This window comes from Tachyglossus aculeatus, chromosome X2, assembly GCF_015852505.1.
Source record: "Tachyglossus aculeatus isolate mTacAcu1 chromosome X2, mTacAcu1.pri, whole genome shotgun sequence".
Classification (NCBI taxonomy): domain Eukaryota; kingdom Metazoa; phylum Chordata; class Mammalia; order Monotremata; family Tachyglossidae; genus Tachyglossus; species Tachyglossus aculeatus.
The window spans coordinates 840,649-859,244 of record NC_052100.1 but is presented as its reverse complement, the minus strand read 5'-3'; the positions used below and the strand labels follow the sequence as shown (position 1 = coordinate 859,244).

The window sequence follows — 18,596 nt, the reverse complement described above, 5'->3', positions numbered from 1 at the left end:
TAGTAAGCGCTTAACCAATCAGCATCATCATCAATCGTATTTATGGAGCGCTTACCGTGTGCAGAGCACTGTACTAAGCGCTTGGGAAGTACAAATTGGCAACATATAGAGACAGTCCCTACCCACCAGTGGGCTCACAGTCTAAAAGGGGGAGACAGAGAACAAAACCAAACGTACTAACAAAATAAAATAAATAGAATAGATATGTACAAGTAAAATAGAGTAATAAATATGTACAAACATCTATCCATATATACAGGTGCTGTGGGGAAGGGAAGGAGGTAAGATGGGGGGGATGGAGAGGGGGACGAGGGGGAGAGGAAGGAAGGGGCTCAGTGTGGGAAGGCCTCCTATACCATTATTACTATTATTCCTCCGGCTTAGTAAACTGAGGCTGGGCTGGGGGCTCGGAGACCCCCTCGGGCCTCGGACTCTGCCTTGTTGGCCCGGACAGACGGACCCCTTCTTCCCAACGTGGCCATTCATTCATTCACTCATTCAACCAATCGATCGCATTTATTGAGCCCTTACTGTGTGCAGAGCACTGTACTAAGCGCTTGGGAAGGACAATTCAGCAATAAAGAGAGACAATCCCTGCCCACAAAGGGCCTACAGTCTACGGGCTCCCATGGCCAAAGGGCGCGCTCGTTTCCCCGCGTGTACGCGACGTGGGGGGCTCGGGGGTCCGGACCCCGGGCTCCTCAACTCCGGCCCGACGACCACCGGCCGGCCGGAGATGGGGGGCTTTCCCCGCCCCCACCGGGCTGAGACTTTTCGAGTCTGGGAGGAGGACGGGAGGGAGCCCCAGAGAGGGAACAGAGGGCGGAGATGATCATGATAATCAATCAATCAATCAATCGTATTTATTGAGCGCTTACTATGTGCAGAGCATTGTACTAAGCGCTTGGGAAGTACAAATTGGCAACACATAGAGACAGTCCCCACCCAACAGTGGGCTCACAGTCTAAAAGGGGGAGACAGAGAACAGAACCAAACATACCAACAAAATAAAATAAATAGGATAGAAATGTACAAGTAAAATAAATAAATAAATAAATAAACAGAGTAATAAATATGTACAACCATATATACATCTATACAGGTGCTGTGGGGAAGGGAAGGAGGTAAGATGGGGGGATGGAGGGGGGACGAGGGGGAGAGGAGGGAAGGAGGGAGGGAAGGATAATGACAATAATGGCATTTATTAAGCGCTTACTATGTGCGAGGCACTGTTCTAAGCGCTGGATGACGATATGCGTTGCTGAATTGTACTTCCCAAGCGCTTAGTACAGCGCGTTGCCTACAGTAAGCGCTCAATAAATACGACTGAAGGAATGAATGCCTCCCCCTCTTAAGACTGTGAGCCCACTGTTGGGTAGGGACCGTCTCTATATGTTGCCAATTTGTACTTCCCAAGCGCTTAGTAGGGTGCTCTGCACATAGTAAGCGCTCAATAAATACGATTGATGATGATGATGATGAAGACTGTAAGCCCGTTGTGGGCAGGGATCGTCTCTTTATTGCTGCGGTGTACTTCCCAAGCGCTCAGTACAGTGCTCTGCACTCAGTAAATGCTCAGCAAATACGAATGAATGAATGTCTCTTCTCCCCCCCCCCCCCCCCGCCTTTTAGGCTGTAAGCCCGTTGTGTGCAGGGATTGTCTCTCTTTATTGCTGCAGTGTACTTTCCAAGCGCTCAGTATAGTGCTCTGCACACAGTAAGCGCTCAATAAATACGACTGAAGGAATGAATGCTTCCCCCCCCCCCCCCCCTTAAGACTGTAAGCCCGTTGTGGGCAGGGATTGTCTCTTTATTACTGTGGTGTACTTCCCAAGCGCTCAGTACAGTGCTCTGCACTCAGTAAACGCTCAGCAAATACGAATGAATGAATGTCTCCCCCCCCCCCCCCCCTTTTAGGCTGTAAGCCCGTTGTGGGCAGGGATTGTTTCTCTTTATTGCTGCAGTGTACTTTCCAAGCGCTCAGTATAGTGCTCTGCACACAGTAAGCGCTCAATAAATACGACTGAATGAATGTCTCTCCCCCCACCCCACCCCTTTTAGGCTGTAAGCCCGTTGTGGGCAGGGATTGTTTCTCTTTATTGCTGCAGTATACTTTCCAAGCGCTCAGTATAGTGTTCTGCACACAGTAAGCGCTCAATAAATACGACTGAATGAATAAATGAATGAATGTCTCCCCCCACCCCCCTTTTAGACTGTAATCCCGCTGTGGGCAGGGATTGTTTCTCTTTATTGCTGCAGTGTACTTTCCAAGCGCTCAGTATAGTGCTCTGCACACAGTAAGCGCTCAATAAACGCGACTGAATGAATGTCTCTCACCCCACTCCACCCCTTTTAGGCTGTAAGCCCGTTGTGGGCAGGGATTGTTTCTCTTTATTGCTGCAGTGTACTTTCCAAGCACTCAGTATAGTGTTCCACACACAGTAAGCGCTCAATAAATACGACGGAATGAATAAATAAATGAATGTCTCCCCCCCAACCCCTTTTAGACTGTAAGCCCGTCGTTGGCAGGGAATGTCTCTATTGCTGTATTGTACTTTCCAAGCGCTCAGTACGGTTCTCTGCACACAGTAAGCGTTCAACAAATACGATTGAATGGATGGATGGATGGATGGATGATATAGCTTTAATTCTGTTTGTTCTGACGATTTTGACACCTGTCTAACGTGTTTTGTTTTAGTTGTCTGTCTCCCCCTTCTAGACTGTGAGCCCGTTGGTGGCTAGGGACCGTCTCTAGATCGATCAATCAATCAATCAATCAATCAATTGTATTTATTGAGCGCTTACTGTGTGCAGAGCACTGGACTAAGCGCTTGGGAAGTCCAAGTTGGCAACATATAGAGACAGTCCCTACCCAACAGTGGGCTCACACTCTGAGGGGGAGACCGAGAACAAAACCAAACCTACTACCAAAATAAAATAAATAGAATAGATATGTCCAAGTAAAATAAATAGAGTAATAAATATGTACAAACATATATACATATACGCAGGTTGTTGCCAAGCGCTTAGTTCAGTGCTCTGCACACAGTCAGCGCTCAATAAATACGATTGAATGAACGGATGGATGAATCAATCAATCAATCGTATTTATTGAGCGCTGACTGTGTGCAGAGCACTGCACTAATTGCTTGGGAAGTCCAAGTTGGCAACGTATAGAGACAGTCCCTACCCAACAGTGGGCTCACAGTCTAAAAGGGGGAGACAGAGAACAAAACCAAACATACTAATAAAATAAATAGAATAGATATGGGCTTTGGAGTCAGAGGTCATGGGTTCGAATCCCGGCTCTGCCACATGTCTGCTGTGTGACCTTGGGCAAATCACTTAACTTCTCTGAGCCTCAGTTACCTTATCTGTAAAATGGGGATTAAGACTGTGAGCCCCACATGGGACAACCTGATCACTTTGTATCCCCCCCCCAGCGCTTAGAACAGTGCTTTGCACATAGTAAGCGCTTAACAAATGCCAACATTATTATTATTATTATTATATGTCCAAGTAAAATAAAGAAATAGAGTAATAAATATGTACAAACATATATACATATACGCAGGATGTTGCCAAGTGCTTAGTGCAGTGCTCTGCACACAGTCAGCGCTCAATAAATACGATTGAATGAACGGATGGATGAATCAATCAATCAATCGTATTTATTGAGCACTGACTGTGTGCAGAGCACTGCACTAAGCGCTTGGGAAGTCCAAGTTGGCAACATATGGAGACAGTCCCTACCCAACAGTGGGCTCACAGTCTAGAAGGGGGAGACAGAGAACAAAACCAAACATAATCATCATCAATCGTATTTATTGAGCGCTTACTGTGTGCAGAGCACTGTACTAAGCGCTTGGGAAGTACAAATTAGCAATATCTAGAGACAGTCCCTACCCAACAGTGGGCTCACAGTCGTAAAGGGGGAGACAGAGAACAAAACCAAACCTACTACCAAAATAAAATAAATAGAATAGATAGGTCCAAGTAAAATAGAGTAATAAATATGTACAAACATATATACATATAGGCAGGATGTTGCCAAGTGCTTAGTTCAGTGCTCTGCACACAGTCAGCGCTCAATAAATACGATTGAACAGATGGATGAATCAATCAATCAATCGTATTTATTGAGCTCTGACTGTGTGCAGAGCACTGCACTAAGCGCTTGGGAAGTCCAAGTTGGCAACGTATAGAGACAGTCCCTACCCAACAGCGGGCTCACAGTCTAAAAGGGGGAGACAGAGAACAAAACCAAACCTACTACCAAAATAAAATGAATAGAATAGATATGTCCAAGTAAAATAGAGTAATAAAAATGTACCAACATATATACATATAGGCAGGATGTTGCCAAGCACTTAGTTCAGTGCTCTGCACACAGTCAGCGTTCAATAAATACGATTGAATGAACGGAACATATAGAGACAGTCCCTACCCAGCAGTGGGCTCACAGTCTAAAAGGGGGAGACAGAGAACAAAACCAAACCTACCAAAATAAAATAAATAGAATAGATATGTCCAAGTAAAATAGAGTAATAAAAATGTACAAACATATGTACATATAGGCAGGATGTTGCCAAGCGCTTAGTTCAGTGCTCTGCACACAGTCAGCGCTTAATAAATACGATTGAATGAACGGAACATCTAGAGACAGTCCCTACCCAACAGTGGGCTCACAGTCTAAAAGGGGGAGACAGAGAACAAAACCAAACCTACTACCAAAATAAAATAAATAGAATAGATAGGTCCAAGTAAAATAGAGTAATAAAAATGTACCAACATATGTACATATAGGCAGGATGTTGCCAAGCGCTTAGTTCAGTGCTCTGCACACAGTCAGCGCTTAATAAATACGATTGAATGAACGGAACATCTAGAGACAGTCCCTACCCAGCAGTGGGCTCACAGTCTAAAAGGGGGAGACAGAGAACAAAACCAAACCTACTACCAAAATAAAATGAATAGAATAGATAGGCCCAAGTAAAATAGAGTAATAAAAATGTACCAACATATATACATATAGGCAGGATGTTGCCAAGCGCTTAGTTCAGTGCTCTGCACACAGTCAGCGCTTAATAAATACGATTGAATGAACGGAACATCTAGAGACAGTCCCTACCCAGCAGTGGGCTCACAGTCTAAAAGGGGGAGACAGAGAACAAAACCAAACATCATCATCATCAATCGTATTTATTGAGAGCTTACTGTGTGCAGAGCACTGTACTAAGCGCTTGGGAAGTACAAATTGGCAACATGTAGAGACAGTCCCTACCCAACAGCGGGCTCACAGTCTAAAAGGGGGGAGACAGAGAACAAAACCAAACCTACTACCAAAATAAAATAAATAGAATAGATAGGTCCAAGTAAAATAGAGTAATAAATATGTACAAACATATATACATATAGGCAGGATGTTGCCAAGTGCTTAGTTCAGTGCTCTGCACACAGTCAGCGCTCAATAAATACGATTGAACAGATGGATGAATCAATCAATCAATCGTATTTATTGAGCGCTGACTGTGTGCAGAGCACTGCACTAAGCGCTTGGGAATTCCAAGTTGGCAACGTATAGAGACAGTCCCTACCCAACAGCGGGCTCACAGTCTAAAAGGGGGAGACAGAGAACAAAACCAAACCTACTACCAAAATAAAATGAATAGAATAGATAGGCCCAAGTAAAATAGAGTAATAAAAATGTACCAACATAAATACATATAGGCAGGATGTTGCCAAGTGCTTAGTTCAGTGCTCTGCACACAGTCAGCGCTCAATAAATACGATTGAACAGATGGATGAATCAATCAATCAATCGTATTTATTGAGCGCTGACTGTGTGCAGAGCACTGCACTAAGCGCTTGGGAAGTCCAAGTTGGCAACGTATAGAGACAGTCCCTACCCAACAGCGGGCTCACAGTCTAAAAGGGGGAGACAGAGAACAAAACCAAACCTACTACCAAAATAAAATGAATAGAATAGATAGGCCCAAGTAAAATAGAGTAATAAAAATGTACCAACATATATACATATAGGCAGGATGTTGCCAAGCGCTTAGTTCAGTGGGCCCAGGAGGGTGGGCCGGGGGTGGGGGCGTGGAGGTTTTCGGGGGAGGGGGCGGGCCAGGAGGCGGCGGAGCTGATAAAGGGCGGACGGGGCGGCCCGGCCGCCGCACAAGGGCAAGCCCGGAGGGCGGCGGGGAAGAGGACGGAGTTGGTGGGGGGGGGCGCGGGGGGCCATGGCCTCGCTGCTGCTGCCGCCGGGCCTCTACCCCTGGCCCGAGGCCCCGGCCCCCCCGCTGACCCCGCTGACCCCGGGGGGCGGGCTGGGCTCGCCGTCGGGGCCCCGGAGCCCCCCCGACAGCCGCATCCGCCGGCCCATGAACGCCTTCATGGTGTGGGCCAAGGACGAGCGCAAGCGGCTGGCCCTGCAGAACCCAGACCTGCACAACGCCGAGCTCAGCAAGATGCTGGGTGAGTGTCCACCCCCACGACCCCCACAGTGCCCACCCACCCGGCTCCACGACGGCCACCCATCCGGCCCCCGCAATCCCCCCCCCCATCTTATCTCCTTCCCTTCCCCACAGCACCTGTATAGATGTATATATGTTTGTACAGATTTATTACTCTATCTGACTTGTCCGTATCTATTCTATTTATTTTATTTTGTTAGTACGTTTGGTTTTGTTCTCTGTTCCCCCCCCTTTTAGACTGTGAGCCCACTGTGGGGTAGGGACCGCCTCTAGATGTTGCCAATTTGGACTTCCCAAGCGCTTGCCGGGCTCTTTGTCCAGCTGTCCCCACTGACTGCCTCGGGGCTCAATGGAAAGAGCGGGGGCTTGGGAGTCGGACGTCGTGGGTTCAAATCCCGGCTCCGCCACTTGTCAGCTGGGTGACGTCGGGCAAGTCACTTAACTTCTCTGGGCCTCAGTGCCCTCTTCTGTAAAATGGGGATTAAGACAGTGAGCCCCACGTGGGACAACCTGGTGACCTTGTATGCTTCCCAGCGCTTAGAACAGTGCTTTGCACGTAGTAAGCGCTCTACAAATGCCATTATTATTATTAGTAGTAGTACAGTGCTCTGCACATAGTAAGCGCTCAATAAATACGATTGATGATGATGATAGTGATGATGGCATTTATTCAGTGCTTACTATGTGCAAAGCACTGTTCTAAGCGCTGGGGGATACCAGGTATCAGGTTGTCCCACGCCATCATCCTCCTCATCAATCGTATTTATTGAGCGCTCACTGCGTGCAGAGCACTGGACAAAACACTTGGGAAGTCCAAGTTGGCAACGTATGGAGACAGTCCCTACCCAACAGTGGGCTCACCGTCTAAAAGGGGGAGGCAGAGAACAAAACAAAACCTACTAACAAAATAAAATAAATAGAATTGATATGTACAAGTGGGGCTCACAGTCTTAATCCCCATTTTACAGATGAGGCAACTGAGGCTCAGAGAAGGGACTTGCCCAAGGTCACACAGCAGACATGGGGCGGAGGCGGGATGAGAACCCATGGCCTCTGACTCCAAAGCCCGGGCTCTTTCCACTGAGCCACGCTGGGCCTGTGGGGTCACCCGGGGAATCTCTGTGTGTGTGTGTGTGTGTGTGTGTGTGTGTGTGTGTGTGTGTGTATGTTTGTGTGGGAGGGGGAATGTGTGTGTGTGTAGGGGGGAAATCTGTGTGGAACTGTTTGCTTTGGGGGTGTGTGGGGGAGACTGTTTTCTCAGTGCCTGCTTTGGGATTGTGTGTGGGAGGCTGTTTTAATAATAATAATAATAATAATGGCATCTATTAAGCGCTTACTATGTGCAAAGCACTGTTCTAAACGCTGGGGAAGTTACAAGGAGATCAGGTTGTCCCACGGGGGGGGCTCACAGTCTTCATCCCCATTTTACAGATGAGGGAACTGAGGCCCAGGGAAGTGAAGCGACTCGCCCAAAGTCACCCAGCTGGCAATTGGCAGAGTCGGGATTCGAACCCATGACCTGTGACTCCAAAGCCCGGGCTCTTTCCACTAAGCCACGCTGCTTCTCTGCTTTTCTCAGTGCCTGCTTTTTGGCGGGGGCGGGGGGTGGGGGAGAGACTGTTTTTTCAGTGCCTGTGCATTTGTGTGTGTGTGTGAGACTGTTTTCTCAGTGCCTGTGCATTTGAGTGTTTCTGGGACTTTTCTGAGAGCCTGGGCATCTGGGGGTGTGTGGCACTGTTTTCTCAGTGCCACTGCGCGAGTGTGAGACTTTCTGAGGGTTTGTGCATTTGTGTGTTTGTGGGGCGTGAGTGTGAGACTTTCTGAGGGTTTGTGCATTTGTGTGTTTGTGGGGCGTGAGTGTGAGACTTTCTGAGGGTTTGTGCATTTGTGTGTTTGTGGGGCGTGAGTGTGAGACTTTCTGAGGGTTTGTGCATTTGTGTGGTTGTGGGAGACTTTTTTAATTGCCTCTGTGTGTGTGAGAGACTTTCTGAGGGTTTGGGCAGTTGTGTGTTTGTGGGGCGTGAGTGTGAGACTTTCTGAGGGTTTGTGCATTTGTGTGTTTGTGTGTTTGTGGGGCGTGCGTGTGAGACTTTCTGAGGGTTTGTGCATTTGTGTGTTTGTGGGAGACTGTTTTTTAATTGCCTCTGCGTGTGTCTGAGACTTTCTGAGGGCTTGTGCATTTGTGTGTCTGTGAGAGACGTTTTTCTGAGTTCCTCCGCTTTTGTGTGTGTGATGAGCGGATGAATGTCTGTGTGTGTGAGTGTGTGCGCGCGTAGAAGTGTTGTGTATGCATGCGTTTGCTGAGTGCGTGTGTGTCCCCGTGTGTCTCTGTGTTTGTGGTGCCCGGGAGACTGTGTTGCGGGGTTTTTCCTGGAAGGGTGTGTATTTGAGTGTGAGCTTCTGTGTGGAGCGAGAGGTGCGCGGGCGGGATAACGCGGGGGGCTAGCGGACAGCACGGAATAATAATAATAATAATAATAATAATGGTATTTTTGTTAAGCGCTTACTATGTGCCAAGAACTGTTCTAAGCGCTGGGGTGGATACAAAGAAATCCGGCCGGACCCAGTCCCTTTCCCCCATGAGGCTCACACTCTTAATCTCCATTTTCCAGATGAGGGAACTGAGGCCCAGAGGAGTGAAGTGACTCCCCCGAGGTCACACAGCAGACAAGTGGCGGAGTCGGGATTAGAACCCACGACCTCTGCCCAGCGCGCCCCCGAGGACTCGGACTGGCGCCGGGAGAGGGGCGGGTGTCCGGGAAGAAGGAGCGGAGACCCGATTCCAGGCGGGAATTTGGCGACTCCAGGAAGGGAGGGGAAGAGGGGGGGGGTTCATCTTGAAGATGGGGTGCCCTCCGGAAGGGGGGAGGGGTCCTGTCTCCCCCGCAGGGGACCGGGCCCCGCCGTCAGGGCGATTTATTCATTCAATCAATCAATCAATCAATCGTATTTATGGAGCGCTTACTGTGTGCAGAGCACTGTACTAAGCGCTTGGGAAGTAGTTGGCAACATATAGAGACAGTCCCTACCCAACAGTGGGCTCACCGTCTAAAAGAGTCAATCGAATTTAAGGAGCGCTTACCATGTGCACAGCTCTGTACTAAGCGCTTGGGAGAAGACAGAATAACTATAGAGAGACCCATTCCCTGCCCTCAATGATCTTACAGTCTAATGATCTACAGTCCTCTCCCCCTCGTCCCCCTCTCCATCCCCCCATCTTACCTCCTTCCCTTCCCCACAGCACCTGTATATACGTTTGTACAGATTTATTACTCTATTTTACTTGTACATATCTATTCCATTTATTTTATTTTGTTAGTATGTTTGGTTTTGTTCTCTGTCTCCCCCTTTTAGACTGTGAGCCCACTGTTGGGTAGGGACTGTCTCTAGATGTTGCCAACTTGGACTTCCCAAGCGCTTAGTCCAGCGCTCTGCACACAGTAAGCGCTCAATAAATACGATTGATTGATTGATTGATTGTTGGGTAGGGACTGTCTCTAGATGTTGCCAACTTGGACTTCCCAAGCGCTTAGTCCAGTGCTCTGCACACAGTAAGCGCTCAATAAATACGATTGATTGATTGATTGATTGATAGAGGGGGAGACGGACGTTAATATAAATTAAAGAAATTGCAGAAATAATAAAAAAAAGGACCTGACCCACCCCCCCGCCCCCCTGCCCCGGGCCTTCTCTAAGCTCCCGGGAGCTGGGGGCGGGAAGAGATGGGGCAGAAGCCAACCTTTCCCACCCCCCGCCCCCCGTTTCCTCCGCTCCCCCCACCCCCCACAACATTCCCGGCTCTTCCTCCTCCTTCCCGGTTCCTTTTCCCGCTTTGGCGCTTGATGTAAGCAAGAGGTTTTCCGGACCAGGGAATCCCTGGTCCCGCTGCCCCAGAGGGGGGCAACCGGGGTGGGGGGCAGGGACGGGAAGGGGCCTCTAAACACTCCCTTACACACACACACACACACACACACACACACACACACACACACACACACACACACACATTCCCCATTCCCCGCACATCCCGGAGCGCTATTGTGGGGCCCACGGCCCGCGCAATAACCAACCCAAGGGGCTCTGTGGAGGGTGTGTGTGTCTGTGTGTGGGTCAGTGTGTGTGTGAGAGACAGAACCGTGGGGGCGTGGGCGAGGAACTTTTGTGTAAGAGACGTTTGTGTGAGGTGAGTGTGAAAGACGGGCCGAGGGGGTGAGTGAGGAGTGGGAGGTGCGAGGGGTGTGGGTGCGGCGTGGTTAGTGTGGACACCGCAGCTAGGGTGTGAATGACAGTGAATGTGGCAGTTGTGTGATATTGTCTGTATGGGGGCCGGCGAGGGGTTGTATGGCAGTGAGAGTGTGTGTTGGGGGGTGGGGGGCATTGTGTGAACTCTGTGGGGGGAGGCGGGGGGGGGGGTGCTGCGAAAGATTGTATGTATGTGAATATGGCAATGAGTGTATGTGTTTGGTGCCTGTTGTATATTTGTGCCGGTGGATAAGGATAAGGTAATGAGGGTGTGTGTGTGTGTGTGTGTTGTGTGTTTTTGTGCCAGCGAGTGGCTCTGTGTGTAAGGCAGTGAGGTTGTGTCCTTGTGTGCTTTTGTTTGTCCGCATATGTGAGCCAGAGACATTCTGTGTATGTGTGTGTGTGTGTGTGTGTGATGGCAGTGATTATGTTTGTTAAGTGCTTGCTATGTGTCAAGCACTGTTCTAAGCGCTAGGTTAATCAGATTACAAAGTGATCAGATTGGACCCAGTCCGTGTCTCACATGGGGCTCAAGGTCTAAGCAGGAGGAAGAACAGCCATCGAATGTCCATTTAATGTAGTGGCTACAGCCCGGGCCTGGGAATCAAAAGGTCACCAGTTCTAATCCCGCCTCTGCCACTTGTCTGCTGCGTGACCTTGGGCCAGTCACTTCACTTCTCTGAGCCTCAGTTACCTCACCTGGAAAATGGGGATTAAGGCTGTGAGCCCTGGGTGGGAGAGGGACTGTATCCAACCCGGTACCACGGCGTGGCTTAGTGGCAAGAGCCCGGGCTTGGGGGTTAGAGGTCGTGGGTTCTAATCCCGGCTCCGCCACTTGTCAGCTGTGTGATTTTGGGCAAATCACTTCACTTCTCTGGGCCTCAGTGACCTCATCTGTAAAATGGGGACGAAGACGGTGAGCCCCACGTGGGACAACCTGATGACCTCCTATCAACCCCAGCGCTTAGAACAGTGCTTCTCACAGAGTAAGCACTTGACAAATACCATCGTTATTATTACCTCGTACGTACCCTCAGTGTCTGGCCCAGAGTAAGCTCCCCAGCGTTTAGAACAGTGTTTTGTACAGAGTAAGCGCTTAACAAATACCATCATTATTAATAAGAATAATAATGGTGGTATTTGTTAAGCACTTACTCTGTGCAAAGCACTGTAATAATAATGATGGCATTTGTTAAGCGCTTTTTCTGTGCAATCAATCAATCGATCAATCGTTTTTACTGAGCGCTTACTGTGTGCAGAGCACTGTACTAAGCACTTGGGAAGTACAAGCTGGCAACATATAGAGACAGTCCCTACTCAACAGTGGGCTCATAGTCTATAAGGGGGAGACAGAGAACAAAACCAAACATACCAACAAAATAAAATAAATAGAATAGATAGGTACAAGGAAATAAATAAATACAGCAAAGCACTATAATAATAATGATGGTATTTGTTAAGCGCTTACTCTGTGCAAAGCACTGTAATAATAATGATGGTATTTGTTAAGCGCTTATTCTGTGTAAAGCACTGCAATAATAATGATGGTACTTGTTAAGCGCTTACTCTGCAAAGCACTGTAATAATAATGGTGGTATTTGCTAAGCGCTTACTCTGTGCAAAGCACTGTTCAAAGCACTGGGGGCGGGATACAAGGTGATCAGGTTGTCCCATTCGGGGCTCACAGTCTTCACCCCCATTTTCCAGATGAGGGAACTGAGGCACAGAGAAGTGAAGTGGCTTGCCCAGAGTCACCCAGCTGACAATTGGCGGAGCCGCGATTAGAACCCACGCCCTCTGACTCCAAAGCCCGGGCTCTCTCCCCTGAGCCACGCCGCTTCTCTTTGCCCCAAGTCCCACGTTGCCGGAGCCGGGATTAGAACCCGTGACCTCTGACCCCTGAGCCCCGCTGCTTCTCTAATTATTATTAACAACGAGCACTCTAATTGTTATTTAACGATTGAGGACTGTGTGTGGGTGGGTGGGTGGGTGGGGGTTGTGACTCTGGGGTGGCAGGGTGGCTGAGCCCCCCCCGTCCCCCCGGGTCCGCCCGCCCGTGGGTGCGTCCATCCCCCTGCTGTCGGGCAGGTCGCTCCTGGAAGGCCCTGAGCCCCGCGCAGAAGCGTCCGCACGTGGAGGAGGCCGAGCGGCTGAGGGTCCAGCACTTGCGTGACCACCCGCACTACAAGTACCGGCCGCGCCGCAAGAAGCCCACCAGGCGCTTCTGCAGGCGCGGGGACGCCCCCCGGCCCCCCGGGGGGCCGCCCCCCCAGGCCCCAGCCGTTGAGGCCTACCCTCACGGGCTCCCCACGCCCCCCGAGGGGTCGCCCCTGGACGGCCCGGACGCCAACCGGACCTTCTTCTCGCCCGGACCTTCGGAGCCGGTGCCGGCCCCCGCGGCCTTCTTCTCCCCCGGCCCGTTCCCGGGCCTGTCGCCGCTGTCCCCGCCGCCCGAGCCCGCGGGCCTCGAGGCCCTGGACCGCCTGAGCCCCGACGACCTGCTGGCCGACGTGGACCGCGACGAGTTCGACCAGTACCTCCGCGCCCCCGGCCCCCCGGCCGGGGTCAGCCTCATCTCCGCCCTGGCCGACGCCACCGCCGCCTACTACAGCAGCTACAGCGTCTCGTAGGACGCCCCCCACGCCCCAGAAAGTCGCGCACACACACACACACACACACACACGCAGAGGCGGTCAAAAGCAGTCTCCCTCAGTCACTCACCCATTGCAGTCGTATTTATGGAGCGCTTACTGTGTGCAGAGCACTGGACTGAGCGCTCGGGAAGGGGCAACGGAGCGGGACAGTCCCGGGCCCAGACTGGGGAAGGGCACCTGGCTTTCTCCATCTCCCTCCAGTGGCTCGTGGGGTCTCTGGGCTAGTGGAGGCGGCGGGGCTCCCTTGGGCCCTGCCCGGCGAGCCCCCTCACACCCACCGCCCAGGCCGGGCCTCGGCTGGGGAGAAGAACCCGCTGGACGAGGCCTCTCGGTCCCGCGAGTTCGCAATTCGGGGAGAAGGATAACGATGGCATTCGGTAAGCGCTTACTAGGTGCCAAGCACTGTTCTAAGCGCTGGGACAGATACAGGGTCTGTCCCACTTGGGGCTCACAGTCTCCATCCCCGTTTTAGCGACGAGGCCACTGAGGCCCAGAGAAGTGAGGCGACTTGCCCAAAGTCACCCAGCTGACAAGTGGCGGAGCCGGGATTCGAATCCATGACCTCCGACTTCCAAGCCCTTACTCTTTTCCACTGAGCCAAGAAGCGTCCTCCCTACCCACGGACACGCGCGAACCAACACACACACACACACACACACACACACACACACACACACACAAAATCGCTCGTCTCCGGTTGACACGAATCTATCCTGCCCTTCCCGGCCCTCAGCTCCACAAACTCCAAGATCCAGCCTCAGCCCCTTCCCCACGCGACCCCCAGACCCCAGTTGGTGCCCGGGGCACGGGGGCGGGAGTGGGACAGGACGCGGGACTTCGTGGGACGCTTCCCTTTCCCGAGAAAAGCCTTTCTGGACCATTCCCGTCTTCCCATCCCAGGTATCCTTAGCCGAGGTTGGCGTCCACGCAGGCCCCCCCCAGGGCGAACCGAGGGACCCCCGGCCGCTGAGATATTTAATTTAAATAAACGCTATTTTCTTTCCTAATCCGGGACGCTTCGTCCTTTGAATGGAAGCTTGACCCAAAGGATCCGGATTTTGAGCAAGATGTTCTCCCCGAGTCGTCCGCCCTGCTTGTAAATCGTCCCCCCGACCCCAAAACCGTTTTCTACAACGTTTTTTTTTTTTCTAATAAAAATATCTGTGGGAATCCTCGCCCGCTGGCGTGATGTGTTTCCCCGGCGAAGATGCAGCCGTCCGGAGAGAGGGCAGAGCCCAGCGAAGCGGGAGAGGAGTTATTAGGCCACGTTCCGCTGGAATCCGAGTTTTATTGCATGATTTGGGGACGAGCCTCTGTCTTCAGGCTACAAAAGCGTAGGCGTTCGTGTTTTGGCCAAAGCGGCTCGCCCTGGGAGCCGAGAGAAGTAAGGACTGCAGAGGGGAGAGGCTGGAGGCAGGGAGGTCTTTGAAGAGGCCGATGCCTTTGTCCAGCCGGGATATGGGTCTGGGCCAGCGTGGTGACTGTTTGGATGGAGAAGAAGGAGCGAATTCCGGAGGTTTTGTGGAGAGAGAACCCACAGGATCTGGTGACAGACTGACTTTAGAGGTTGAAAGAGAAAGAGGAATCAGGGATGATGCCAAGGATGCGATAAATCGTCCTTACTGTGTGCAGAGCACTGTACTAAGCGGTTGGGAGAGGACGATACAATAATAAACAGACACATTCCCTGCCCACCACGAACTAGAGATACAGGTTTGCTAGAGGGGGAGGAGAGTGGTGGTGGAGGTCTGTCAACGGTGATAAGAAAGTCAGGGGGGAGGAGAGGAATTGGGAGGGAGGAGGAGAGGATTTGGGAGTTCAGCTTTAGACATGTTGAGCCGGAAGGGCCGCCTGAAAGAGTCCTGGAGGCAGGAGGAGATGTGAGGTTGCCGAGAAGGGGAGAGGTCGGAGCCGGAGAGGCACAGTTGGGAATTATCGGCCTAGAGATGATAGTTGAAACCGTGGGAGCAGATGAGCCCTCCAAGGGAGCGAGTGTTCGATGGAAAACAGAAAGGAGACGCAGAAATGAGCTGGGAGAGCTTCCCACAGTTAGGGGGTGGGAGGCAGAGGGGGACCCCGTGGAAGAGACGGAAAAAAGAGCGGACAGAGAGGTCAGAGGCCGAGAAACCAGGAGGAGGGAGCGGACCACAGCGTCGAAAAAAGACGGCCGAGAGGTTGAAAGGGATTGGGACAGAGTGGAGTACTTTGGATTTGGCGCGGAGGTGGATGTAAAGTGGAGAAGGTTGACTGTAAACTCGCTGTGGGCAGGGAATGTGTCCGTTTATTGTTTTATTGTACTCTCCCAAGCGCTTAGTACAGTGCTCTGCGTACAGAAAGCGCCCCGGTGAGATGGGGGAAGGTGAAATGGGGAATTGGGTCAGAAACAGGTAGAGGACGAAGGGGAGGTTGTCTACGGTGGGGCGGGGGTTATTATTATTATTACTATTATGGTCTTTGTTAAGCTCTTACTAGGTGCCAAGCACTGTTCTAAGCGCTGGGGTAGATACAGGGCAATCAGGTTGTCCCATGTGAGGCTCACACTTTTGATCCCCATTTTCCAGATGAGGTAACTGAGGCCCAGGGACGTTAAGTGACTTGGAGAAGCAGCGTGACTCAGTGGAAAGAGCCCGAGGCTTGGGAGTCAGAGGTCATGGGTTCAAATCCCGGCTCTGCCACTTAGTTGTGTGACTTTGGGCAAGTCATTTGACTCTTCTATGTTGCCACCTTGTACTTCCCAAGAGCTTAGTACAGTGCTCTGCACACAGTAAGCGCTCAATAAATACAATTGATTGATTGATTGATTGATTCTCTGTGCCTCAGTTACCTCATCTGTAAAATGGTAATTAAGACTGAGAGCCCCACGTGGGACAACCTGATAATCTTGTATCCTCCCCAGCAGTTAGAACAATGCTTTGCACATAGTAAGAGCTTAACAAATCATCATCATCATCATCAATCGTATTTATTGAGCGCTTACGATGTGCAGAGCACTGTACTAAGCGCTTGGGAAGTACAAATTGGCAACATATAGAGGCAGTCCCTACCCAACAGTGGGCTCACAGTCTAAAACGGGGAGACAGAGAACAAAACCAAACATACTAACAAAATAAAATAAATAGAATAGATATGTACAAGTAAAATAGAGTAATAAATATGTAAAAACATATATACATATATGCAGGTGCTGTGGGGAAGGGAAGGAGGTAAGATGGAGGGGATGGAGAGGGGGACGAGGGGGAGAGGAACTAATGACATTATTATTATCATTACTGGCCCAAGGTCACACAGCAGACAAGTGGCAGAGCCGGGATTAGAACTCATGTCCTCTGATTCCCAAGCCCCGGCTCTTTCCACTAAGCCACGCTGCTTCTCTTAGGGTTTCACAGGGGGAGATGAGATGGGAGAAGGGGGGATGATGGGGAGATGGGATGGCTCAGGGGGTGGGGATGGGCTGCAGGGATCTGAGGAGGGGGCTTGGGGGGGCGGTGAGAAAGGAGGACTGGGATGTGGTGAGCAGGGAGCGGGGGGCAAGGTCACCGTTTGGAGTGACCGCATCTTCCAGTCCTGAGGGACCCCAGCTTCCTGGACCGGAGTGACCCCAGCTTCCGGCCCCCGGACCGGACTGACCGCAGCTTCCCGGATCACATCCCGAGTGACCCCAGATTCCCGGCCGACCTCCCGAGGGGCCGCGGCTTCCGGGACCAGGCCGGAATCACCGCGGCCCGACCAGCAGGTCGGATGGAGCGCACGGGTTCGGCGCGAATGCGTGTGGACGTGGCGGTAGGCCTCGCCTCGCAGGACAGGGACAGAGAGAGAGAGAAAGAGGGAGGGAGTTCACACGGTAAACTAGCAATGCGTTCAGTGGGGCCCCGCACTCTGGTAGTGGGAAGAAAAAAAAATAATATGGAGAAATTTGTGTGGAAATTATCGCATTTTCACCTCCGATTCCAGGTGCCCTCCTACCCGCCCGTTCTAACGCGCCCTGGTTTGCGGGCGCCAGATTTGCTCATAATAATAATGGCATTTATTAAGTGCTTACTATGTGCAAAGCACTGTTCTAAGCACTGGGGAGTTTACAAAGCGATCAGGTTGTCCCACGGGGGGCTCACAGTCTTAATCCCCATTTTCCAGATGGGGTAACTGAGGCCCAGAGAAGTGAAGTGACTTGCCCAAAGTCACCCAGCTGACAAGCGGTGGAGCCGGGATTTGAACCGATGACCTCTGACTCCAAAGCCCGGGCTCTTCCCACTGAGCCACGCTGCTTCCCTGCTTCTCATGACAGGGGACTCTCCCACAACGCAGTCTCGCGCTGTAGCAGAACTCCCTTCAGGTACCATTAGCTGAAGCCCCCCACCCCCACCCCAACACAGACACAGACACAGACACACACACACACACACACACACACACACACACAGAGCAGCGGGCTTAGTGGAAAAAGCCTGGGCTTGGGAATCAGAGGTCACGGGTTCTAATTCCGACTCAACCACTTGTCAGCTGTGTGTTAGTATGTTTGGTTTTGTTCTCTGTCCCCCCCTTTTAGACTGTGAGCCCACTGTTGGGTAGGGACTGTCTCTGTATGTTGCCAATTTGTACTTCCCAAGCGCTTAGTACAGTGCTCTGCACATAGTAAGCGCTCAATAAATACGATTGATGATGATGATGATGATGAAGTCACTTAACGTCTCTGTGCCTCCGTTCCCTCATCTGTAAAATGGGGAGTAAGACTGTGAGCCCCACGTGGGACAATCTGATTAGCTTGTTTCTACCCCAGCGCTTAGAACAGTGCTTGGCATATAGTAAGCGCTTAACGAATGCCACAATTATTATTATTATTATTATTAATTATTTATATATACACAAGTCTGGCTCTGTCCTGAGACCCAGCGTCGGGGCTCCCTCCCTCCCGTTTGGGTTGGGGTCCCGAGGAAGGAGCTTTTCCCCATCCTCTGTGGGGGGTCAGTCTGATTAGTCCCGGGAAACAAACGCAAGCAGTCACATTCATTCAATCTCATTGATTAAGCGTTTACTGTAATCAGACACATTCCCTGCCCATAATGAGCTTGCAGTCTAAAAATAATAATAATAATGGTATTTGTTAAGCGCTTACTACTACTACTAATATAATAATGATGGTATTTGCTAAGCGCTTACTACGTGCCAAGCACTGTTCTAAGCGCCGCGGTAGATACAAGGCAATCAGGTTGTCCCTCGTGGGGCT

General features: G+C 51.0%; 1 protein-coding gene across 1 annotated transcript; it reads left to right on the top strand.

Annotated features, from left to right (window-relative positions):
* The first annotated feature begins 6,245 nt into the window (after positions 1-6,245).
* Positions 6,246-13,798, top strand: SOX7 (SRY-box transcription factor 7). Its single transcript, XM_038771455.1, has 2 exons — positions 6,246-6,480; positions 12,810-13,798. Exons 1-2 carry the CDS (start codon positions 6,246-6,248, stop codon positions 13,349-13,351), a joined length of 777 nt encoding a protein of 258 aa, XP_038627383.1. The 3' UTR covers positions 13,352-13,798.
* Positions 13,799-18,596: the final 4,798 nt, after the last annotated feature.